General features: G+C 38.7%; 1 protein-coding gene across 4 annotated transcripts in view; it reads right to left on the bottom strand.

Annotated features, from left to right (window-relative positions):
- VPS8 (VPS8 subunit of CORVET complex) overlaps positions 1-27,684 on the bottom strand; it is a 263,256-nt gene that overhangs the window by 66,928 nt on the left and 168,644 nt on the right. For all 4 annotated transcript variants that reach the window (XM_033211937.1, XM_033211939.1, XM_033211938.1 and 1 more), the window contains 4 exons: positions 17,416-17,497; positions 16,964-17,046; positions 5,282-5,362; positions 2,676-2,845 (listed from right to left, as the gene is read on the bottom strand). In XM_033211937.1, the coding sequence (XP_033067828.1) occupies positions 2,676-2,845; positions 5,282-5,362; positions 16,964-17,046; positions 17,416-17,497 (416 nt within the window). The remainder of the gene's footprint in view (positions 1-2,675; positions 2,846-5,281; positions 5,363-16,963; positions 17,047-17,415; positions 17,498-27,684) is intronic.

Here is a 27,684-nt window from a genome sequence, read left to right as displayed (position 1 = left end):
GAGCTTTTGCACAGCAAAAGAAACTACCATCAGAGTGAACAGGCAACCTACAGAATGGGAGAAAATTTTTGCAACCTACTCATCTGACAAAGGGCTAATATCCAGAATCTACAAAGAACTCAAACAAATATACAAGAAAAAAACAAACAACCCCATCAAAAAGTGGGCAAAGGATATGAACAGACATTTCTCAAAAGAAGACATCCATACAGCCAACAGACACATGAAAAAATGCTCGTCATCACTCGCCATCAGAGAAATGCAAATCAAAACCACAATGAGATACCATCTCACACCAGTTAGAATGGCAATCATTAAAAAGTCAGGAAACAATAGATGTTGGAGAGGATGTGGAGAAATAGGAACACTTTTACACTGTTGGTGGGATTGTAAACTAGTTCAACCATTATGGAAAACAGTATGGCGATTCCTCAAGGATCTAGAACTAGATGTACCATATGACCCAGCCATCCCACTACTGGGTATATACCCAAAGGATTATAATTACTCTACTACAAAGACACATGCACACGTATGTTTATTGCGGCACTATTCACAATAGCAAAGACTTGGAATCAACCCAAATGTCCATCTGTGACAGACTGGATTAAGAAAATGTGGCACATATACACCATGGAATACTATGCAGCCATCAAAAAGGATGAGTTTGCGTCCTTTGTAGGGACATGGATGCAGCTGGAAACCATCATTCTTAGCAAACTATCACAAGAAGAGAAACCAAACACCGCATGTTCTCACTCATAGGTGGGAACTGAACAATGAGATCACTTGGACTCGGAAGGGGAACATCACACACTGGGGCCTATCAGGGGGGGGGGGAGGAGGGAGGGATTGCATTGGGGAGTTATACATGATATAAACGTTATGCACATGTACCCTAGAACTTAAAGTATTAAAAAAAAAAAAAAAAGACATAGGTCAGATCATGTCACCGCCCCAGTCCTCAAAATCATCCAATGGCTTCGCATCTCAGAGTAAAAGTCTCACTTTCATTATAAAAATGAGTTAGATTTGGGCCAGCTCCTACATGATTTGGCCTCTGCTCCTCTGAAGTCTCTTTCACTGTCTCCTTCCTTGGCTGCTCAGGTGCCACTAGCCTCCTTACTCACTACTCCTCAAGAATGCCAAGGCTCTCCCGCCTCATGGTCTCTGCACTCGGCTCCTCTGCCTGGTGTACTCTCTTCTGAGGTTGCACAGCCACTTCCTTTAGATCCCGTCAAATGTCATTTAAACAAGAAGGCTTTCCGGGCTACTCTATAAATTAGTAGCTCCCAACATTCCTTTTTCTCTATAGCATAGCTCGTTTTTATTCATGTAACTATTAATTATTTTTCTATTAATTAATTTTTAAGTTATCTGTTCATAAGTCACCTTAACAGTGAGCCTTTCCCTGACCAACCTATATAAAATATCTGCATCCACCACTAAACACTCTGTATCTCCTTTAACATTTTTTCCCCCGTGGTAGTTATCAGTATCTGGCATTTCACTTGTTGGCTTACGGTCTATCCCTGACACTACAATGTAAACTCCATGAGGGTAGAGCCTTTGTTTCGTTCCTCCTGTATCCTATCCCCTTGAATAGCAGCTCACATACAGCAGGTGCTCAATAAATATTTCTCGCCTGAATGGGCTCTTCGTGTGAAGAGAACTACCTCCTCTTCCAACCATCAAGTCTACCAATCTTCATGCAGAGCTAACACTCAGATAGTGCTTACTCATGCCAGGCACTGTTACAAGTGCCTTATATAAATCATTTCATTCAATCCTCACAAAACCCTAGGAGGTAGGTACTATTATCCTATTTACAGATGAGGAAACTAAAATATAAAGAGGTTAAATAACTTGTCCAAGGTCTCACAGCTGGCATGTAGCAGAGTCAATATCTGAACTCAGGAAGTTTGGCTCCATGGTCATATTGTGTTACTTCTATCCATACATTCTAGATGAGCTGTCTTTGCTCCTGAGACCAACACCTTCATTCTGCACTAGGGTTCTTCTCTCTTTCAATGTAGCTTAAATATCATATGCTGACAACTTCTAAATTAAAATTTTCCAGTCTCAACACATCTCCAGATTTCTGACTTGACGAACTGTCTAGCTGGCATCCCTACTTGATGTCTAACAGTACACATCAAACCTAACACGTGCAAGACGAAACTCTTGACTTCCCCACTTCCTTGTATCTTCTTCATCTTAGACAATGGTACATGTTTACCCAATTGCTCAGACCAAAGACTCATTTTTCTCTCATATTCCACATCTAATACACCAGCAAATTATCCCTACCTTTAAGGGATACTTGGAATCCAAACACCTCTCAGCACCCTTGCTCCTCCCTCTCTTGTTCTGTTCAAAGGTCATGTCCTCAGATATACCTTCCCTCATTTAATAGCACTTGTCCTGAACAGGTCATCCTTCTATCCATTTGTCCTGCGTTTTGTTTTTCTCCAAAGCTCTTATTCCTCTGTATTTATGTCTCGCCTGGGCACCCTAACCTCCACCCCAATGCAGAATGTAAGGTCTGTGAGGGCAGGAACTTGCCTATCATGTTCATTGCTAGAATGACTGCCTGTGTATCCATGTGTATTCTTGCCTGGTAATGCCACAGATGTACATGTACCATACATGTAACATTTATTTCCCTTTCTTACCTAAAGACAATAATTTCATCAGCCATTTCTTGGCGTCTCTTGTACTGTTGCAAACATATAGAGCAGTAATCTTGTTTGGGATTCAGTCCTCTGGTGACCGAAGCTCTCAGGTTACACAATGACCAATGGAGATCTTGGTTTAGAAGGCTAGTTGTTGTTTCCAGCAGGGTCTATGAAACAACGAAACAAAAAACAAACAAAAGGTTATAAAATGAAAGAGATAGAGGAGATGGATGGTGAATAGCACTTGTTTAGTTTTCAACTACCAACAACTAAAATTGGAACACATTATAAAGGGATAAAATTGTTGAAACCAAAAAAATCAAAACCTCACAAATTCAAGCGGTTAACCTCAATGTGCAGAGTAATGGTGAGTGTATACATTATGAGATTCTCAAGTCTGTCATTAGTTTCTACTGAGAAATGTGAGCTCTGCCATTCTGCAGCTTAATTCAGTATTGATGGCATTCAAACGACTAGATAAGCCCAAATCTATTTATTACATTTATATAATAACTGCTCTCTGAATGGCTCAGAGTGTTGTAATAAAGAATACAGCTAAGTCTGAATCCCAGATTTTTTATTGAAACTGCATTCATGGTAACGTTTCAAATATCTTTTCACTAGTAAAGCTAATGGCCACTACTCCATTTTCATCTTCCTTGGGCAGAGAGATAACATTTTCCTGATCAGCACTTAGAAGTCATTTGCATCTACTCAAGACCATGACATCTATCATTAAGTCACATAAAGACATTTTAACAGCTATCACATTAAGTCATTTTAAGGCTCTATGTATTTATAAAGTATTGTTTTTGTACTGTATCATCTTTTTTTTTAGACAGTCTGGCTCTGTCTAGCTAGTGCAGTGGCGGATCTTGCAAGCTCCATCGGGTTACTTCTTCAGCCTCCTAAGTAGCTGGGACTACAGGCGCCCGCCACTCCGGTAGTTTTTGTAGTAGTTGGGTTTCACCGTGTTCTTCTCGATCTCTGACCTTGTGAGTCTCGGCCAAGTGGGATTACAGGCTTGAGCCAAGCCTGTATCATTCTTAACATGGTATCATCGTAGTTGGGTTCTTTTCTCTCAGTCCTGAAGGGGAAGATAGAGCTAGGTACTGCCTGCCCTCCTTGCTATACAGCTTAGCTCTTTAACCTTACCTGTAACGCAAAACTTTTGGTTCTAATGGTCTCATTCTTTCCAATCAGTATCATGTTTTTCTCCTCTTCCATAGTTCCAAAACTGGTAAACATTTTCTGCCTTGCACTCAACTTTACTTCTGCTAACGTGGAATCTGTGCCTGCAGGAGTATCAAGCTTCACTGGGCTACACTTAGCCAAACTGCAATTCTTACAACATTCTAAGAAAAGCTGTCACCCAGATTTTCCTTTTTCTTCTCACAGATTCTTAAAAAAAAAAGCAGACGTTGTCTCCAACAGACCTAAATGGTACTTTTCCTAGGTGGCTTCAGGAGTCACTTTGCAGTACACTAAGAAAAAAGCCCGAACACCAGGCTGGCGCTTACTGAGACTTAAAGCTAAAGACAATTTTGAGTTAAGGGAAGACTAATGACCATTTATGGTGATATGGTTTGGCTGTGTCCCCACCCAAATCTCACCTTGAATTCCCACGTGTGGTGGGAGGTAACTGAATCACGGGGGCAGGTCTTTCCTGTATTGTTCTCATGATAGCAAATAAGTTTCACGAGAGCAGACAGTATTATAAGGGGGAGTTTCCCTGCACAAGCTCTCTTATCTGCGCCATGTGAGACATGCCTTTCACCTTCTGCCATGATTGTGAGGCCTCCCCAGCCACGTGGAACTGTAAGTCCAATAAACCTCTTTCTTTTGTAAACTGCCCAGCCTTGGGTATGTCTTTATCAGCAGCATAAAGACGGACTAATACAATGGTTAGTGACAACTATCTGTTTCAGAATGTTTAAAATAATACTTATTTAATTTTATTTTGCAATTTTCTATATTCATGTTGACCCTTCCTTTTAATGTGGTATAAGCTTTGTACTAAATTATTTTTCCAGAAAGTTTCTCATACTTTCATTTTGAAAAAAAAGGTATTTGTTTCATTGTCAATGAATTAAAATAAACTAAATTTGAATTAGATGAATTTCTACATTCTGAAATGTGTGTGTGTGTACACAAATCAAGGTCAAGAGAATTTTTTTTTTTTTTTAGAGACAGGGTCTTGCTCTGTCATCTGGCACAATCATAGCTCACTGCAGCCTCCAACTCCTGGGCTCAATTGATCGTCCTGAGTAGTTACAATTACAGACACATGCCACCATGCCCAGCTAATTATTTTTACTTTTTGTAGAGACAGAGTCTTACTATGTTGCCTGGGCTGGACTCGAACTCCTGGCCTCAGGCAATCCTCCTGTCTCAGTCTTCCAAAGTGCTGGCATTACAGGTATGAGCTACCATGCCTGGTGAGAGATATTAAAAACTGAAATAAATATACACACATACACCTCAGTCTACCTAACTGCCAGTAAATAGAGGGTAACTTTTTTTTTAAGTATAGGTACAAAAGAAAAGAAAATAGCATTTTTCTACCTTAGGACAGACTTAGATGTAACAAGTAGCTTACTTACTTGTTCATAGTTAAAGGTATCTAACATTCCCAGAATAAGTCCCTGGATTTCTCCAAGTTTTCCTTTTCCATAAACTGGATCCTAATTATAAAAAAATATAACTCTGTTATAATTCTATATTTTAAAATTACTTTAAAATGTAAGTTATCTGAAAAAGCCAAATGCTTTTTTTTTTTTTAATTTTTATTTTTTTTATTATACTTTAAGTTCTAGGGTACATGTGCATAACGTGCAGGTTTGTTACATATGTATACTTGTGCCATGTTGGTGTGCTGTACCCATCAACTCGTCAGCACCCATCAGTTCATCATTTATATCAGGTATAACTCCCAATGCAATCCCTCCCCTCTCCCCCCTCCCCATGATAGGCCCCGGTGTATGATGTTCTCCTTCCCGAGTCCAAGTGATCTCATTGTTCAGTTCCCACCTATGAGTGAGAACACGCGGTGTTTGGTTTTCTCTTCTTGTGATAGTTTGCTAAGAATGATGGTTTCCAGCTGCATCCATGTCCCTACAAAGGACGCAAACTCATCTTTTTTTATGGCTGCATAGTATTCCATGGTGTATATGTGCCACATTTTCTTAATCCAGTCTGTCACAGATGGACATTTGGGTTGATTCCAAGTCTTTGCTATTGTGAATAGTGCCGCCATAAACATACGTGTGCATGTGTCTTTATAGCAGCATGATTTATAATCCTTTGGGTATATACCCAGTAGTGGGATGGCTGGGTCATATGGTACATCTAGTTCTAGATCCTTGAGGAATTGCCATACTGTTTTCCATAATGGTTGAACTAGTTTACAATCCCACCAACAGTGTAAAAGTGTTCCTATTTCTCCACATCCTCTCCAACACCTGTCGTTTCCTGACTTTTTAATGATTGCCATTCTAACTGGTGTGAGATGGTATCTCATTGTGGTTTTGATTTGCATTTCTCTGATGGCCAGTGAGGATGAGCATTTTTTCATGTGTCTGTCGGCTGTATGAATGTCTTCTTTTGAGAAATGTCTGTTCATATCCTTTGCCCACTTTTTGATGGGGCTGTTTGTTTTTTTCTTGTATATTTGTTTGAGTTCTTTGTAGATTCTGGATATTAGCCCTTTGTCAGATGAGTAGATTGCAAAAATTTTCTCCCATTCTGTAGGTTGCCTGTTCACTCTGATGGTGCCAAACGCTTTTAAGTATTTTTCTACAGTCACAAAATATTTATTCTTCCACAAATGTTCCACTGGAAATGTACCATAGTCTTCCTCTGATCATCTCAAATATTTTTGAAAAACAAAATTTAAATTATCCAAGCCCCTTTCTTAACAATCCTTGCAAGTCTAATTAAACTTTACTTTTATTTTGTTTCCGCAAGAAGCTTCCTCTCCTTCATATAAAACAGCAACTCTCCCTCTTTGCACTCTTATTTATCTGTTACATTAAAACCAGTGTACTCAGGAATACCCAGAATCTGTCCAACAACTCCTCCTGTGATCCCATTTAGCCACCTCCTGCCCCTAACCAACTAAATCGCACCAGTTTTGGAGACAAACAGGTTCTGAGAAAACAGCTCTCAGTTTTTTGAAGTTTTTTTCAGTAAAGTCATTACTGATAAACAACAGATACCTAGATATCCAATGTTCCCTCCACTGCATTTCATATGAGCTATGCCAAGTAACTTGTTTATTATGTACATTTTGGAAACACTGAAGTGTACCAAAACACACACACACACACCACACACACACACACACAACAAAAAACAAAAAAACAAAAAACCACACCAAAAACTGAAATCCAAACAGAGATAAACACTGTTGATATTTTGATGTATATTTCTCTAGTCTTGTTTCTGGGAGAGGTGAGAAAAGGAAGGGAAAGAGGGATATATTTTTTAGTGTATAAAATTGGAGTATTTTACAAAATATTTTTATATCTTTTTTTAACTCAACCGTGTATTGTGAGCACTTTTCCATACCATCAAATATTTCTTTTTTTTCTCTACTCTTGTGACACATTACAAGTATTTCTTAATAGGTACAGAATATAAATTATGTGAAAATATCATGTTTTATTCATTTTCTGCTTTGAACATTTCACTTTTCCCCTTTCCCAAACTCCAGCCACTATTATCAAATGCTAGTGGCTGCAAATCTCAATTGGAATCTCTGATTCTTTAGAGATTTCTAGACAGAAAACTATAGACTCAAAGGGCATTTTCATGGCTATCAATATATATTGCCAAATTGCTCTACCAAAGTTTATTTTAGGATTTTTATCCCCATCAGCATATGTATGTGCTCACTTCACTGACCTTTGGCTAGACTAATAATTATAATTTAAAAACTGTGAACAAATCACTCAAGTCTATTATTTTTCTCTAACATCAAGTTATATATGACATAAATGACTCTTTTCCATGCCAAATAGGAGAATCCAGCTACACAGTTACGATAAAAGTAGTTGCTATTTTAAGTGAGTAGCATATGCCAAGTACAGTACTAAGCACTTTATGTTTACCACATTACTAAATTCCTTCAACAGGTTTTGTGAGTAAAGAAACTGAGGCTTAAAGAGGTTACAAAAACTTCTCTAAGTCACAAAACTATCAAGCAGGTAAGATGGGATTTGAATCTAGGTACTTCAGAAATCATGCTTTTATTAACCACACTATACTGGTCTCCCAAGTATGGATACAAAAACTAATAAACTAAGTAATAAACTACTTCTTGCTTGAACATATGGGTTTCTAACATAGGTAACTAAATGATAAATTAATGATTGCTGGAAAACACGAGAAACATGTCTGGCTATTTCTTAGGGAGTCTTGGTACTGTTAAGAGTGTGAGTTCAGAAGGAAAAAAGGCCTATGGAAGCAGGAAAAACCTGTACAAGAATTGTCTCAGGATTTGCTTATTTTTCTCTTCTGGGTTCTAGTGATGGCTCTTGCAGAATAGGTCGTGCAGTTCCTAAGATTGGTTTTCAGTGCTTTGAGTCTGTCTAGAGCAGCATGAGATTGTCTGTCAGAGGTTTCTTTGGCCTCTTCAACTGCTAGGGTTATGCTGAAGAAATCCAAGGCACAAAATAACTATGTGTAGTAATTATCAAATTAATAAGTTTGGGCTTGAACACATCACTTAAGCTTAATAGAAAAAATTTCTATTTCACAGCTAGGGATCATATCACTAAGCTCAAGATATCTGTCAAATATGTGGAAATCATTTACAAAAGGCAAGATACAGATATCTCAGACTAGTCCTTCAGAGAAAAAAACAACTCAAAGCCATATACCCACTGGACAATTTTTTCTTTTTATTTTCTTTGCATAAAAAGAGACCCTTGTTAATGCTTAATTATACATTTGGTCAAGTTCTTAGTAAATACACATTTGCCAAATATCAACAGATGGTACAATATCTTATTAGAAAACTCTATGAAAATATTTACTATAATATGTGGATCCAGTATGACAACAGAGCTCTGGCATGTGTTTATAACAAAGGTGGTTTGGAGAACAAAGAGGTCTTAAAAGGTTAAATTCTGGGAAAAAGAAATCTTTATAGGTCATTTCTATATTTATATCAGTACATTTCACTGTAATATACATAATTTAAAAGCAAAATCATGAAAACAATCTCATGCTGGGACAACATATAAATTATAGAATGCAAAAGGGAGCTCAAAGCTTCTAGCACAGCATGCACCAAACCACTAGCTCTTCAAATTATTTTCCAAAGATGTCAGCTAGATTCTTCAGCAACGAATAAATGCTGAGGTTTCTCTTAAGTTGTTTGCAAACTATGAAGGAAGAACATACTTGGGTACCCATGTAAATGTGTTTTTCAAGACACACACTAGAAAAGATGTGATGACCACTTTTTTTTCCTATTGCTTTCTGGTACCTACTGTATCATGTATGTATATGTTTAAAATAAAAAAAATCTTTATTAATTGAGCACTGCTTTAAAATATGAATGATGCCCTAAACAGGAGAGTCTATAAATAATTTGTTTGCCTTTCCTCAGTGAGAAAGTAATAAACAGCTTCTCAGAAGCTAAAAATTACTTCTGCCATAGAGCGAAGATAGAATGTATACAACATAAACACGGTCTTTAAAATGTTCTCTTATCACCTAATATTCATACAAAAAGATGGTGTAATTTGGGTCCCAGGCATCAGTCTGAATAAACACGTGAAGATCAAGATCTGTAAGAATCTGTTATCATGTGACCACTTCTTTTGGAAAAACTAATTTTTTCAGTTGTATCTGAGCAATTGCGCATCTAAGTAACTGCTGCTCCCTACATTTTTCAGTGGGGATCTGATAAAGCGAGGTGGGTATGAGAAACGCCTTGATTAGTGTTAGATACAGAAGAAAAGCCCTAAAACTTGAAGTTAGTAGACCTGGATTAATTCTAATGGCTCCCATTTCAAAACTGAATAAACTAAGACAAGTTATTTGATCTTTCTGAGTGGCACTTTTCGCATGAGAAATATGAGGTATTGCTACATCCCCAGCTTAATTTGCACAGTTAGAGATCAAAGAAGATAATGAACACTAAAGTGATTTGTAAACTGTTGAGAACTATACAAGGACATTAGGTGAGGGAGTCAACTAATATTTAAAGGGCATATACTATGTTTTAGGCACGGCACTGGGTGTTGTAGATAACATAGTGAACAAGGGAGACATGATCTCTGCTTTTATAAAACTCACAGCCTAGGGGGTAAGCTAATATGAAGGTAGGGCTCAAAAAGAGTTTATATTTACAGGTGTGACTGGGGCTGCGGTAAGGGTGAAAAGGCAAGGAAGAAAAAACTTAGCTCCTAAAATATTCTAGGAGATAGAGTAGAGAGGATTTGACGTGGATTAAATACCGGGACTGCTGAGGAAAATAATGAGGAATTCTAACACACAGTTAAGGAAGAAATTATACAAACTGTCTACAATCTATTCCAGAAAACAGAAGAAGGGGGAACATTTCTTTTCTTTTCTTTTCTTTTTTTTTTTTTTGTAGACAGAGTCTCGCTCTGTCGCCCAGGCTGGAGTGCAGTGGCACAGTCTCGGCTCACTGCAAGCTCTGCCTCCTGGGTTCATGCCATTCTCCTGCCTCAGCCTCCCGAGTAGCTGGGACTACAGGCGCCCGCCACCACGCTCGGTTAATTTTTTTTGTAATTTTAGTAGAGATGGGTTTTCACCGTGTTAGTCAGGATGGTCTGGATCTCCTGACCTCATGATCTGCACGCCTCGGCCTCCCAAAGTGCTGGGATTACAGGCGTGAGCCACCGTGCCTGGCTAAGGGAACAATTCTTAACTCATTCTCTGAGGCTAGCATCACCCTCATACCAAAACCAGCCACAGACATTACAAGAGAGGAAACTATATGAACAGAGATGCAAAAATTCTCAACAAAATATTAGCAAATTGAATCCAGTAATGTATAAAAAGAATTATACATAACAACCAAGTGGGATTTATCGCAGGTATGCAAGGGTGGTTCAACATTTAAAAATCAATTAACGGGCTGGGTGCAGTGGTTCATGCCTGTAATCCCAGCACTTACGGAGGCAGAGGCGGGAGAATGGCTTGAGCCCAAGGTGAGACCCACTTGGGCAACACAGTGACACCCCATTCTCCGCAAAAAAGGAAAAAAAATAAAAAGACAAGAAAAATCAATTCCTGTAATCCATCACATCAACAGGCTAAATAAGAAAAATCACATGATCATATTAGTAGATGCAGAATTTGCACTTGATAAAATCTAACGCCCACTCATGACAGACAAACTGTGAGCAAACAAGAAAGGGAGGGACACTTCCTAAACTTGATAAACAACATTTATAAGAACCTTACAGCTAACATCATACTTAATGGTGAGAAACCAGATGTCTTTCTTCTAAGACAGAAAATAAGGAAAAGATATCCCCTCTCACCACTCCTATTCAACATTGTACTGGAAGTTCTAGTTACAGCAATAAGACAAGAAAAGGAAATAAAAGATATACAGATTGGGAAGGAAGAAATAAAACTGTCTTTGTTTGCAGATGACATGATTGTCTAAAAAAACCTGAAACAATTAAGTGATTATAGCAAAGTTACAGGATACAAGGTAATTACACAAAAGTCAGTTGGTTTCCAATATGCCAGCAACCAACAGTTAGAATTTAAAATTAAAAAGACACTTCATATTAGTACCTAAGAGAAATATTTAGATGTCTAATAAAATATACATAAAGTTTGTATGAATAAAACTAAAAAACTCTAATGAGGGAAAGCAAAGAAGATCTAAATACATGGAGAAATATTTCATGTTCGTGAAGAGAAAGATTTGATATTATTATAATGTTAGTTCTTCATTTGATCTATAAGTTCAATGTATTCCTAATCAAAATTCCAGCAAGTTACTTTGTAGATATCAACAAACCGTTTCTGAAGTTTAAAGCAGAGAGGCAAAAGACAAGGAATGGCCAACACGATAATGAAGAACAGTGAAGTTGGATGATTGTCACTCCCTGACTTTAAGACCTATTATAAAACTACAGTAATCAAGACAGCGTTGGTATTGGTGAAGGAACAGAAAATAGATCAATGTAAAAGAACAGAAAACCCAGAGGTAGACCCATATGAGTATGGTCAACTAAACAAAGACAATTCAATGGAGAAAGGGACAGTCCTTTCAACAAGTAGTGTTGGCACTAGTTCCAACTGTGTATATCCACATGCAGAAAAATGAATCAACACCGACCATATGTTTTCCCCTAAAATTAACACAAAATGGATCATAGCTCTAAATGTAAAATGCAAAAATACAAAACTTTAAGGAGAAAACATATGACAAAATCTGGGTAACCTTGAGTTTGGTGATGAGTTTTTACATACAACATCAAAAGCATGATCCATGGGAGAAAAAGTCAATAAATTGGACTTCATGAAAAGCAACCACTTATGCTATGTGAAAGACGCTGTTAAGAGAATGAAAAGACCAGCCATAGAATGGGAGAAAATATTTGCAAGACACACATGTGATAAAGAACCTTATCCAAAATATACAAAGAATCCTTAAAATCCAACAAGAAAACAAACACTTCAAAAAGCACATAAAAGCTCAATATCACATGTTGTAAGAGAACTACAAATTAAAATGATTATGAGACTACTACACATCTACTAGAATGTCTAAAATCCAAAACACTGACAATACCACATGCTGCTAAGATATGGAGCAACAGGAACATTCATTTAGTGCTGGCAGAAATGTAAAATGGTATAGACATTTTGGAAGAGAGTTTGGCAGCTTCTTACAAAAGTAAGCATAGTCTTATATAATCCAGCAATCACATTCCTAGGTATTTACCCAAATGAGTCTAAAACTTAAGTCCACACAAAAAGCCTGCATATGAATGTTCATAGCTGCTTTACTGAAATTTGTCAGAACTGGAAGGCAACCAAGATGTTATCTGATAGGTATATGGATAGACAAAACTGTGGAACATCCATACAATGGAATACACAGAGATAAAAAGAAATGAACTATCGAGCCCCCAAAAGAAATGGAAGAACTTTAAGTGCACATTGCTAAGTGAAAAAAGCCAAAATGAAAAGACTACGCACTCTATGATTCCAACTATATGACATTCTGGAAGAGGTAAAACTATAGGGACAGTTAAAAAAAAAAATCAGTGGGCCGGGCACGGTGGCTCGCACCTGTAATCCCAGCACTTTGGGAGGCAGAGGTGGGCAGATCACTTGAGGCCAGGAGTTCAAGACAAGCCTGGTCAACATGGCAAGACCCCATCTCTACTAAAAATACAAAAATTAGCTGGGTACAGTGGTGTATGCCTGTAATCCCAGCTATTTGGGAGGCTGAGGCATGAGAATCTCTTGAACCTGGGAGGTGGAGGTTGCAGTGAGCGGAGATCAAGCCAGTATACTCCAGCCTGGGTGACAGAGTGAGACTCTGTCTCAAAAAAAAAAAAAATAGTGGTTACCAGGGGATTAGGGTAGGGAGGATGAATAGGTGGAGTACAGGGGCCTTTTAGAGCAGTATATGATATGGTAATGGTGGATATAGGACACTACGCATTTGTCAAACCCATACAACTGTACAACACAAAGGGTGATTCCTAATGTAAACTATGGATTTTAGTTAATAATTATGATGTATCAGTATTAATTCACCAGTTGTAACAAATATACCACACTAACACAAAGACTTAATGGTAGGCAAAACTGCGTGTGGGAGGGAGAAGGGGTAAAAGGGAATTCTCTGTATTTTCTGTTTAATGTCTCTGTAAATCTAATACTGCTCTAGTAATTAATAATAGAAATACTAAACCTGAATGAAAGGTCTGGTTGTGTAACTGAGGCTTGCTGACTGATGCAACTCCATGTAGAGTGATAGGACAGCTAGCCAGCCTTTTTCTTGAGGAAAACTTGAAGCATCAATCTATTCAGGGTTTATTTCTCTGAGATCATTCAGTGTCTCAAGAAAATGAACCTGTCTCCTTCGTGGGAAGTGAGTGTGTCTGATGGTTGCTGGAAGGGGGAAGAGGAGCACAGGGAATCCTATCAGCAGACTTTCCCCAAATCCTCATTTTCAGCCCTGTGTTTTACTCCCCTCCCCTTGTGTCTGAGTCATTCCTCTGCTAAAAATCTTGATGACAACTGATTTTAGAATAAAATCCAAACTCCTTATCATGAATTACCAAGCAATTAAAGACACAGTCCCTGCCTATCTCTCAAATTTCAGCTCTGCGATTTTTCTTTATTCTTATCCTATGTTCTGAGCACACTTAAAAAACTTGTAACTTCCCAAATGTATCATGCTTTCACCTCAAAGTCTTTGTGTATATACAATAAATCCTACCTCCTTTCTTTCCTTGATTTCCTTGGACTCTTTTAAGAATCAGACATCTCCTCTTCCAGGAAATCTTTCCAAATTCCCTAGTCTGTTTCAGGTATACACTTTTATTGGTACTCCTTTGGTCATACATAGTCATACATACAACTCAATCTAACTTACTCAAAAAAGTTAATTATTGTAAAGATGCTAGGGTATTTCACAGATCCAAAAAGAGGAATGCTACTAAGTCTCAAGAGTCACAATGAAGGACTCATGTGCATCAGCTTTTTCTCCCCAAGTCGCCTCCTCTCCCGGTCTCTATGCCTTGAATCCTCTTTATACATTGTATCCGTTGGTGTGTCTCTTCTTAGAGTCTACTACATTCGTCTCCTTCTCTCTACAGATTATGCTTTTTCACTCTTCCAGTCCATATAATGGAAAAACAGGAACTGTCCACTCCTGAAATTTGTACCTGATGTAATCCAGAGACTTAATGAGAAACTTACAGGTCTTTTCCAAGTTCAGTTCTAAAATGTCCTGGAAAGCACACTGATCGGCCTTGTTTAGGCCATTTGCTCACCCTGAGTCAATCAGCTGGACACAGGAGGCAGGGTCACACTTTCCCACGGCTGCTCCTGCTCTTATGCAGATTAAGTATAGAAATGTAGGTATGGCAATTATCCTATATTCAGAGCAGATAATCCTGAAGGTGGCCACTATTACTTGCATAGAGCCCTATGAATAGTTGTATCAGAACATTTTTTTGTCTCTCAAATAAGAGCTCTTATGGGTTCAGAACTATGCCTTTCATCTAAACAGCGTAACGTACAATTAATATATTTAATTAATAATGAACTCAAAAGACCAGGGACATAAACAAATTTTAAAAAGCTCACATGACATAATAAAAAAAGAACACGAATTAGGAAGTGAGAGACTTAGGGGGTGGTCCAAGTTCTGCCGCTAATGATAGGCTAAGAACTCAACTTCTCTATACTTCAGTTTCCTCTTTCTTCAACAGAAATGTTTATAATAGCCCTGCCTACCTCAAGAGATCGTTGTGGGCTTCAAATGAAATGATATCTGTGAAAGCACTTTGAAAAATAAAAATATCTGTACAAATATAAGGTAGCATAATTACAGTAATCACAAACATGCAAATGAGGAATTTAAGAAATAGCATACCTTCCTGATTAGTGGGAGTTAACAACCATTGAAAGTAGAAAATCATAAGAAAAAATTATAATGAATGCCAGTATAACTCAAAATAAAGTGAAAATTTTCAAATATCAAGAGACTTCTAGATTCCAAAGTCTTGAAATATAAAAAATTTTAAAAATCATGTTTTTGTCAAGAGAAAAACATGTTTTTGTTATAATTTACATATCATAACATGTGGTTAAAGCTCAATGGAAAGCAAAATGTATAACACAGAGAGAACCCATTTGGCTTTATGATTTCATTTCTTCTAACTTATTTGGAAAAGTATTCCTGCCCTTTGGATACATTACTTTATATATGATTAGAAACCTCATAAGTAATGTGCTTTAAAATGGATATGTGAAGCAGTCTATATCAAAGAATTATCCAACACATGATAATTGTTAAGATCAAATTAAATAATACATGTAAAAATGTATTCTGGCTGGGCACGGTGGCTACTGCCTGTAATCCGAGCACTTTGGGAGGCCGAGGCAGGCAGATCACCTGAGGTCAGGAGATCGAGACAAGCCTGACCAACATGGAGAAATCCTGTCTCTACTAAAAATACAAAATTAGCCAGGCATGGTGGTACATGCCTCTAATCCCAGCTACTCGGGAGGCTGAGGCAGGAGAATCGCTTGAATCTGGGAGGCGGAGGTTGCAGTGAGCCAAGATCACACCATTGCACTCCAGCCTGGGCAACAAGAGTGAAACTGTCTCAAAAAAAAAAAAAGCATTCTAAATGACAGTATACCATGTGATGACAAAGACTACAGGATGTAGTCTTCTTTATCGGAAAAGCCCCAGAAGCTTAATATCAGGTGGGAAGTAGAGCTTGGTGAGTCTTAAAAGAGAACTGACAGGAACATTCTTGATTGAATAAAAACCATTTGAAAATTATAGGGACTAATGGCATCATATTATGGTTTGTTTTGTGTGTGGGGGGGGACAGGGTGTACGCACATGTATGCCTATACTGAATAAAGTGAGGAAAGACAAAATGGATTCTGAGTATAATTCCTGTTGTTTCCCCAAGAATGCTCACAGGTATTTTTCTAAAAATGTTTCTTGGAGTATTCTGAGTGTTCTCTTTTGATGAAGCTGAGAAGGTTCAGGCTTTTTTGCTGAAAGAAACAAACTGAAATGATGCTTCCTACAAAAGCTTTGGACACAAAGCCAGCTAGGATTTAGAGTCAGGGATGAGTATTCAAGACAAAAATTATTTTAGGATGAGTTCGAAAGCCTAAATAACAACCAATGCTTAGGAAATCCCTGTATTAATTTTTAGATTCTTTTAGGAATCTAAAAATTATAATCAGCTGGAAAGAAATGATAACTGTCTCCCAGTTAGCAAACCAATAGGAAACTTGTATATCTGAATCCCAAGGCAACAGGGAATATCTGAAAGTTGCACGCCCTAACTGAAGGTCACCAGCTTATGTCAGGCAAAGTCACACCAATAAAATGACAGAAAAGATTCAAGAATGAGGGTCGGAAGTTAGATATTTACATATTTAGCTATTGCCAAAAAGTAGCTGCATTATGCTTGAGATCCCTTTAAACATTAGCCCAATTGACTATTATTTATATATAACTAAAATGTTAGCTGTAATCAATCAATATTTAATATTCACCCGTTTTAACTCACCTGTAAAATTCTTTGCAAGATTGATGGAAGGGCAATAAATGCTGCCATGCTATTTAAAACTTGCATGGTCAAAGATTTCAGAGCTGTTATAACAAAATATTAATATTAAGTTTAGTTTAAAATAAGAGTTTTCAGTTTTTCCTGTAAGTCTGTGGAAAACAGTGGATTTATGCAGCTTCTTAGAAACTTAGTTAACCAAGGCCTATTTGAGATTTTAAAATTAACTGTTGACAAGTTACAAGTTACAAAGACTACCATTATTTAAGATAAATTATATGAGTGGAACAACAGAAAGAAATATGAAAGATGAGATCAACCATACTGTATGGTTTCATTAAGGAAAATCATAAGAATATGCTTTTGGAAAAAGATACTATCCTGATAGTTTCTGCAGACAAATATTGGATTGATGATATAGGTGGACTCAGTCATTTGAATTCTGAAGAACTTACCTTCAGAGTGTAGATGAGGAATGGCTGAACTGGACAGCTTCTGAGGAGCCATCATTGCCTCCAATAATGGAAACCAAAGTGCCTGTAATGTCAGAGAAAATCAAAGAAAAATAGATTTCATTTTTTCATTGGTTAAAGAAAACAATGAAAAACAAAAGAATAACTAACATCACCATAATGTTTTACAGGTTGAAACGTACTTCTCACATACCATTTGTTTGTAAAAATAAGAAAAATAAAAATGGAAATATTTGGGGCAAAAAAAAAAGAGACAATACAAAGCAGAAACCACAGCTAGAACAGGTATCTTTATCACGAAGCCCTGGGAAACATAAGGAGGCCAAAGTTAAGTAAGTCTAGGACTTGGAACTGCAATCTTACTTGCCTCAGGGGAGGGCAGGTTCAAAGAAGCCAGGAAAGAGCCTCCTGCTAGATTCTTATCTACTCTATTAAAAATTTATCACTGACAAAGTTTAAAATAACCCTACTGCTGCATAAAGAAAAAAACACACCCGCCAGCTGTCCCCCACTCAATTTTCTTTAGCTATGTCAAGCAAGAAAAATGAGTAAAGGTTATCCAAAGTTTTTTCCACATCAAGCATTATCTTATATTTCCCAAGTCATCACGGACCAGAAAATAGAAGTTAAAACTGTATCAGTTAACATGTTCAACCATGTCAAGAGATTTTTAAAAAATCTATCATTTATTTATATTACATTAATCACTACTAAATGCTTTACATTTACATTTTTGCATTTCAATCTCATAATAACCTTATACAGTAGGTATTATCTTCACCAGAGATATGAAATTGAGGCTCATTGAAGTTAAGCAATTTTTCAAAGACCACACAGACAGTCAATTACCTGACTCTAAATTCTGTGTTCTTCCTAAGCCTTAGGAAAAATATTCATTATAAAAATGAATGGCCAGGCATGGTGGCTCAAGCCTGTAATCCCAGCACTTTGGGAAGCCGAGGCAGGCAGATCACCTGAGGTCAGGAACTCAAGACCAGCCTGGGCAACATGATGAAACCCCATCTCTACTAACAATACAAAAAAATTAGCCGGGCATGGTGGCAGGTGCCTGTAATCCCAGCTACTTGGGAGGCTGAGGTAGGAGAATCACTTGTACCCAGGAGGCGGAGGTTGCAGTGAGCCAAGATCGTGCCATTGCACTCCAGCCTGGGCAAGAAGAGCGAGACTCAGTCTCAAAAAAAAAAAAAAAAATGAACCCACTGCTGCCCTGCCCCCATGAAGATTCTGCCACCCACCCCTGCTGGTGTGCAGTGCACCCCAAACCACTGCTGTCCATCCTGGCACAAGCATGTGCACCTGTCATGCCACTGTTGCTGCTGGCACACACACACACAAGGATGGACTCCACAGCCACTGCCTCAACAAAGTGCTCTGGCTGGCAGCCCCCACTGGAGCATTGTTACCAGCTGACCAGAAACATTTTAGCTCCTCCAATGCAGCAAGTACGTAAGTTCGAGGGGCCAGAGCACAAAGCCATAGGTCTGGTCTCAGCCGCTAAGGGTTAGAACAAGCTGCCCAGTAGTGTTGAGCTGAGCCTTGGCCCCCTGAAATCTTCCAGAAATGAAGACAGTTGGCTGACCCCACATGATACCACAGTCAAACCTTCAAAGGCATCAAAGAATACAAAAGCAAAAAATGCCATCCAAAGTACAGCAACTTCAAATATTAAAGGTACACCAGCTTATACAGATAAGAACAAACTCTGGAAACTTAAAAAGCCAGAGTTTCTTCTTAATAGCAAACAACCCCACTAATTCCCCAGCAATGGATCTTAACCATGCTGAAATGGCTGAAATGACAGATACAGAATTCAGAATTTGGATAGGAATGAAGATGTTTGAGATCTAGAGAAAGTTGAATTCAAATCCAAGGAATCTTAGGAATCTAATAAAATGATACGAGCTGAAAGAGAAAATAGCCATTTTAAGAAAGAACCAAACTGATCTGTTAGAGCTGAAAAACTCACTACAAGAATCATATAATACAAGTGGGACAATTAACAGCAGAGTAGATCAAGCTGAAGAAAGAATCTCAGAGCTTGAAGACTGGTTCTTCAAATAAAAAATGAAGATGAGTTCTTCAAATAAAAAATAATGACAAAAACAAAGAAAAAAAGAAAAAAAATGAACAAAACCTCCAGGAAATATGAGATTATGTAAAGGTACCAAACCTTTGGCATTCCCGAAAGAGAGGGAGAGAGGACAAGCAACCTGGAAAACATATTTGAGGACACTGTCCACAAAAATTTCCCTAACCTTGCTAGGTTCTTGACCTTGAGAGGCGGATATTTAAACTCAGGAAATGCAGAGAACCTTTGTGAGATATTATACAAGACAATCATTACCAAGACACATGGTCATCAGATTCTCCAAGGTCAACATGAAAAAAGAAATTAAAGGCCACTAGAGAGAAGGGGCAGGTCACCTACAAAGGGAATCCCATCAGGCAAACAGTGGACTTTTCTGCAGAAACCATACAAACCAGAAGAGACTGGGGGCTTATACTCAGCATTCTTACAGAAAAAAATTCCGACCCAAAATTTCATATCCAAACAAACTAAACTTCACAAGCAAAGGAGAAATAAAATCATTTTCAGACAATGAATGCTAAGGAAATTCGTTACCACCAGACATGTCTTACAAGAGGTCCTTAAGCTAAACGTGGAAACAAAAGACTATTACTGGCCACCACAAAAAACACACTTAAGTACATAGACCATCGACACCATAAAGCAACTACAATGAAGTCTGCACAACAACCAACTAACAACATGATGACAGGATCAAATTTGCACATAACATTATTCTTGAACATAAACAGGCTAAATGCTACCCCTAAAAGGCACAGAGTGGTAAGCTGGATAAAGAAGCAAGATTCAAGAGTATGCTGTCTTCCAAGAGATCCATTTTACATGCAATGACACTCATAGACTCAAAGAAAATGGATGGAGAAAAATCTACCAAGCAAACAAAAAAAAACAAAAAAGAGCAGGGGTTGCTATTCTAATTTCAGACAAAAGAGACTTTAAAACAACAAAGAACAAAAAAGACAAATAAAGGCATTAAATAACGATAAAGGGCTCGATTCAACAAGAAGACTTAAGTATCCTAATATATATGCACCCAACAGTGGAGCACCAGATACATAATACAAGTTCTTAGAAACCTATGAAGAGACTTAGATAACCACACAGTAATAGTGGGAGACTTCAATACTCCACTAACAGTATCAGACAGATCATCAAGGCAGAAAACTAGCAAAGATACTCAGGACCTGAATGTGATACCTGACCAAATGGATCTAAGTGACGTCTGCAGAACATTCCACCCAATAATAACAGAATATGCATTCTTCCCACCTCTACTTGGCACACACTCTAAAAATCAACCACATGATTGGCTATAAAACAATACTCAACAAATTCAAAATAATGAAAATCATACCAACCACACTTTCAGACCACAACATAAAAAAAACAGAAATCAGTACTAAGAAGATCTCTCAAAACCGTGCAATTAAATGAAAATTAAACAACCCTACTGGATGACTTTTGGGTAAAAACAACTAAATTAATGCAAAAATCAAGAAATTCTTTGAAACCAATGAAAACAAAAATACAACATACCAGAATCTCTGGGACACAGATAAAGCAGTGTTAAGAGGAAAGTTTATAGTGCTAAATGCCCACATTGAAAAGTTAGAAAGATCTCAAATTAACCACCTAACATCACACCTAGAGGAACTAGAAAAACAAGAGCCAATCAACCCCAAAGCCAGCAGAAGAAACAACCAAAATCAGAGTTGAACTGAATAAAATTGAGACAAGAAAAAGCATATAAAAGACTAATGAAACCAAAAGATGATTCTTTGAAAGAATAAATAAGATTGCTAGTAAGAAAAAGAGAGGCCGGGTGCGATGGCTCACAGTTGTAATCCCAGCTTTGGGAGGCTGAGATGGGGAGACTGCTTGAGTCCAGGAGTTCAAAACAAGCCTGGGCAACATTGGGAGACCATGTCTCTACAAAAACACAAAAGTTAGCCGGGTGTAGTGGTATGTGCCTGTAGTACCCAGCTACTCTATTTGGGAAACTGAGGTGGGAGGATTGCTTCAGCCTGGGAGGTAGATCATACCACTGCTCTCCAGCCTGGGTGACAGAGCAAGACCCTGCCAAAAAAAAAAAGAAAAGAAAAGGAGAGAAGGAAGGAAAGAGGGAAGAAGAGAAGGAGGGAGGGAGGGAGGATGGATGGACGGACAGAAGGACGGATGGAAGGAAAAGGTGAGAAGATCCAAATAAACGCAGTCAGAAATGACAACGGGACATAACACTGACCCCCAGAAATATTTAAAAAAAGAAAACCCTCAGAGACTATTATAAACACCTCTATACACACAAACTAGAAAACCTAGAATAAATGGATAAATTCCTGGAAACATACAACCTTCCAAGATGGAACCAGAAAGAAATTGAAACCCTGAACAAATCAATATAACAAGTTCTGAAATTGAAGCAGTAATAAAAAGTCTACCAACAAGAAAAAGGCCAGGACCAGACGGATTCACAGCCAAATTCTACCAGACATATAAAAAAAAAAAACCTGGCACCAATTCCACTGAAATTATTTCAAAAAAAGTAAGGATGAGAGACTCCTCCCTAATTTATTCTATGAGGCCAGCATCACTGTGATACCAAAACCTGGCAGAGAAACAATTAAAAAAAAAAAAAAAAAAAAGGAAAGAAAACATCAGGCTAATATTCCTGATGAACATACATGCAAAGGTCCTCAACAAAATACTAGCAAACCAAATCCAGCAACATATTCAAAAGCTGACCCACACCCACAAGCATCTGAGCTTTGAAAAAGTTGACCAAAAAAAAGATAAGCAATGAGAAAAAGACTCCCTATTCAATAAAGGGTGCTAGGATAGTTGGCTATCCATATGCAGAAGGAGGAAACTGGGGAACTAAGTATCACTACATACAAAAATCAACTTAAGATGGATTTGACTTAAATGTAAGACCTCAGAGTATAAAGCTCTTAGAAGAAAACCTAGGAAATACTCTTCTCAATATCAGCCTTGGTAAAGAATTTATGGCTAAGTCCTCAAAAGAAACTGCAATAAAAACAACAATTGAAAAATGAGACCTAATTAAACTAAAGAGCTTCTGCACAGCAACAGAAACTATCAATGGACTAAACATACAACCTAGAGAATGAGAGGAAATATTCACAAACTATGCATCTGACAAATGTCTAGTATCTAGAATCTATAATGAACTTATATCAACAAGCAAAAAACAACTCCATTACAAAGTGGGTAAAGGACATTAACAGACACTTCTTTAAAAAAGACATGCAAATGGCCAATAAACATAAAATGCAATGCATCACTAAGCATCAGAGAAATGCAAATCAATAAGACACCATCTCACACCAGTGAGAATGGCTTTTGTTAAAAAGTCAAAAAATAGCGGACATTCGCAACGCTGCAGAGAAAAGGGAACACTTACATATACTATTGGTAGAAATGTAAATTAGTTCAACTACTGTGGAAAGCAGTTTGGAGACTTCTCAAAAGAACTGAGAGTTGAACTACCATTTGACCCAGCAATTCCACCATTTGGAATATACAAAAAGGAAAAGAAATCATTCTATCAAAAAGATACATGTACCTGTATGTCGACTGCAGCATTATTCACAATAGCAAAGACATGGACTCAACCAGGTGCTCATCAACAGTGGACTGGATAAAGCAAACGTATTGGACGGCAGTTCCAAGATGGCCGAATAGGAACAGCTCCAGCCTCCAGCTCCCAGGGTGAGTGACACAGAAGACAGGTGATTTCTGCATTTCCAACTGAGGTACTGGGTTCATCTCACTGGGGCGTGTCGGACAGCGGGTGCAGGACAGTGGGTGCAGTCCACCGAGTGAGAGCCGAAGCAGGGCGAGGCATTGCCTCACCTGGGAAGCGCAAGGGGGAAGGGAATTCTCTTTCCTAGCCAAGGGAAACCGACACACAACACCTGGAAAATCAGGTCACTCCCACCCTAATACTGTGCTTTACCAAGGGTCTTAGCAAATGGCATACCAGGAGATTGTATCCCTTGCCTGGTTCAGAGGGTCCCACGCCCACAGAGCCTCCCTCATTGCTAGCACAGCAGTCTGAGATCGAACTGCAAGGCGGCAGCGAGGCTGGGGGAGGGGTGCCCACCATTGTTGAGGCTTGAGTAGGTAAACAAAGCACTGGGAAGCTCGAACTGGATGGAGCCCATTATACCTCAAGAAGGCCTGCCTGCCTCTGTAGACTCCACCTCTGGGGGACAGGGCATGCCCAAACAAAAGGCAGCAGAAACCACTGCAGATTTAAATGTTCCTGTCTGACAGCTTTGAAGAGCATAGTGGTTCTCCCAGCACAGGGTTTGAGATCTGAGAACAGACAGACTGCCTGCTCAAGTGGGTCCCTGACCCCCAAGTAACCTAATTGGGAAACACCCCCCACCTAGGGGCAGACTGACACTTCACACCTCACATGGCTGGGTACCCCTCTGAGACGAAGCTTCCAGAGGAACAATCAGGCAGCAACAATTGCTGCTCAGCAATATTCACTCTTTTGCAGCCTCTGCTGCTAATACCCAAGGCAAACAGGGTCTGGAGTGGACCTCCATCAAACTCCAACAGACCTGCAGCTGAGGGTCCTGACTATTAGAAGGAAAACTAACAAACAGAAAGGACATCCACACTAAAACCCCATCTGTACATCACCATCATCAAAGACTAAAGGTAGATAAAACCACGAAGATGGGGAAAAAGCAGTGCAGAAAAGCTGAAAATTCTAAAAATCAGAGTGCCTCTCCTCCTCCAAAGGAATGCAGCTCCTCGCCAGCAATGGAACAAAGCTGGACAGAGTATGACTTTGACAAGTTGAGAGAAGAAGGCTTCAGATGATCAGACTTCTCTGAACTAAAGGAGGAAGTTCGAACCCATCTCAAAGAAGCTAAAAACCTTGAAAAAAGATTAGACAAACAGCTAACTAGAATAACCAATGTAGAGAAGTCCTTAAATGAACTGACAGAGTTGAAAACCATGACATGAGAACTACGTGACAAATGCACAAGCTTCAGTAACCGACTCGATCAACTGGAAGAAAGGGTTTCAGTGATTGAAGATCAAATGAAAGAAATGAAGCAAGAAGAGAAGTTTAGAGAAAAAAGAGTAAAAAAAAAAAAGAACAAAGCCTCCAAGAAATATGGGACTATGTGAAAAGACCAAATCTATGTCTGACTGGTGTACCTGAAAGTGACGGGCAGAACGGAACCAAGTTGGAAAACACTCTGCAGGATATTATCCAGGAGAACTTCCCCAAACTAGCAAGGCAGGCCAACATTCAAATTCAGGAAATACAGAGAACGCAACAAAGATACTCCTCAAGAAGAGCTACTCCAAGACACATAATTGTCAGATTCACCAAAGCTGACATGAAGGAAAAAATGTTAAGGGCAGCCAGAGAGAAAGGTCGGGTTACCCACAAAGGGAAGCCCATCAGACTAACAGCAGATCTCTCGGGAGAAACACTACAAGCCAGAAGAGAGTGGGGGCCAATATTCAACATTCTTAAAGAAAAGAATTTTCAATCCAGAATTTCATATCCAGCCAAACTAAGTTTCATAAGTGAAGGAGAAATAAAATCCTTTACAGACAAGCAAATGCTGAAGAGATTTTTGTCACCACCAGGCCAGCCCTACAAGAGCTCCTGAAGGAAGCACTAAACATGGAAAGGAACAAGAGGTACCTGCCAATGCGAAAACATGCCAAATTGTAAAGACCATCGATGCTAGGAAGAAACTGCATCAACTAAGAAGCAAAATAACCAGCTAACATCATAATGACAGGATCAAATTCACACATAGCAATATTAACCTTAAATGTAAATGGGCTAAATGCTCCAATTAAAAGACAAAGACTGGCAAATTGGATAAAGAGTCAAGACCCATCAGTTTGCTATATTCAGGAGACCCACCTCACATGCAGAGACACACAGGCTCAAAATAAAGGATGGAGGAGGATCTACCAAGCAAATGGAAAACAAAAAAAAGACAGGGGTTGCAATCCTAGTCTCTGATAAACCAGACTTTAAACCAACAAAGATCAAAAGAGACAAAGAAGGCCATTACATAATGGTAAAGGGATCAATTCAACAAGAAGAGCTAACTATCCTGAATATATATGCACCCAATACAGGAGCATCCAGATTCATAAAGCAAGTCCTTAGAAACTTACAAAGAGACTTAGACTCCCATACAATAATAATGGCAGACTTTAACACCCCACTGTCAACATTAGACAGATGGACGAGACAGAAAGTTAACAAGGATATCCAGGAATTGAACTCAACTCTGCACCAAGCGGACCTAATAGACATCTACAGAACTCTCCACCCCAAATCAAGAGAATATACATTCTTCTCTGCACCACATCGCACTTATTCCAAAATTGACCACATAGTTGGAAGTAAAGCACTCCTCAGCAAATGTAAAAGAACAGAAATTATAACAAACTGTCTCTCAGACCACAGTGCAATCAAACTAGAACACAGGATTAAGAAACTCACTCAAAACCACTTAACTAACACGGAAACTGAACAACCTGCTCCTGAATGACTACTGGGTACATAATGAAATGAAGGCAGAAATAAAGATGTTCTTTGAAACCAATGAGAACAAAGATACAACATACCAGAGTATCTGGGACACAGTTAAAGCAGTGTGTAGAGGGAAATTTATAGCACTAAATGCCCACAAGAGAAAGCAGGAAAGATCTAAAATTGACACTCTAACATCACAATTAAAAGAACTAGAGAGGCAAGAGCAAACACATTCAAAAGCTAGCAGAAGGCAAGAAATAACTAAGATCAGAGCAGAACTGAAGGAGATAGAGACACAAAAAACCCTCCAAAAAAATCAATGAATCCAGGAGCTGGTTTTTTGAAAAGATCAACCAAATTGATAGACTGCTAGCAAGACTAATAAAGAAGAAAAGAGAGAAGAATGAAATAGACGCAATAAAAAATGACAAAGGGGATATTTCCACTGACCCCACAGAAATACAAACTACCATCAGAGAACACTATAAACACTTCTACGCAATTAAACTAGAAAACCTAGAAGAAATGGATAAATTCCTGGACAGTTACACTCTCCCAAGACTAAACCAGGAAGAAGTTGAATCCCTGAATAGACCAATAGCAGGCTCTGGAATTGAGGCAATAATTAATAGCCTACCAACCAAAAAAAGTCCAGGACCAGACGGATTCACAGCCGAATTCTACCAGAGGTACAAGGAGGAGCTGGTACCATTCCTTCTGAAACTATTCCAATCAAAAGAAAAAGAGGGAATCCTCCCTAACTCATTTTATGAGGCCATCATCCTGATACCAAAGCCTGGCAGAGACACAACAAAAAAAGAGAATTTTAGACCAATATCCCTAATGAACATCGATGCAAAAATCCTCAATAAAACACTGGCAAACCGAATCCAGCAGCACATCAAAAAGCTTATCCAGGCCGGGCGCGGTGGCTCAAGCCTGTAATCCCAGCACTTTGGGAGGCCGAGACGGGTGGATCACGACATCAGGAGATCAAGACCATCCTGGCTAACACAGTGAAACCCCATCTCTACTTAAAAAAAAAAACACACACACAAAAACTAGCAGGGCGAGGTGGCGGGCACCTGTAGTCCCAGTTACTCGGGAGGCTGAGGCAGGAGAATGGACTAAACCCGGGAGGTGCAGCTTGCAGTGAGCTGAGATCTGGTCACTGCACTCCAGCCTGGGCGACAGAGTAAGACTCTGTCTCCAAAAAAAAAAAAAAAAAAAAAAAAAAAAGGCTTATCCACCATGATCAAGTGGGCTTCATCCCTAGGATGCAAGGCTGGTTCAACATACACAAATCAATAAACATAATCCAGCATATAAACAGAACCAAAGACAAAAACCACATGATTATCTCAATAGATGCAGAAAAGGCCTTTGACAAAATTCAACAGCCCTTCATGCTAAAAACTCAATAAATTCGGTAGTGATGGAACGTGTCTCAAAATAATAAGAGCTATTTATGACAAACCCACAGTCAATATCATATTGAATGTGCAAAAACTGGAAGCATTCTCCTTGAAAAACTGGCACAAGACAGGGATGCCCTCTCTCACCACTCCTATTCAACATAGTGTTGGAT

This window comes from Trachypithecus francoisi, unplaced genomic scaffold (assembly GCF_009764315.1).
Source record: "Trachypithecus francoisi isolate TF-2019V2 unplaced genomic scaffold, Tfra_2.0 Lachesis_group0, whole genome shotgun sequence".
NCBI lineage: Eukaryota > Metazoa > Chordata > Mammalia > Primates > Cercopithecidae > Trachypithecus > Trachypithecus francoisi.
The sequence above is the reverse complement of the archived record's forward strand: the minus strand, read 5'-3'. Positions and strand labels throughout refer to the sequence as shown.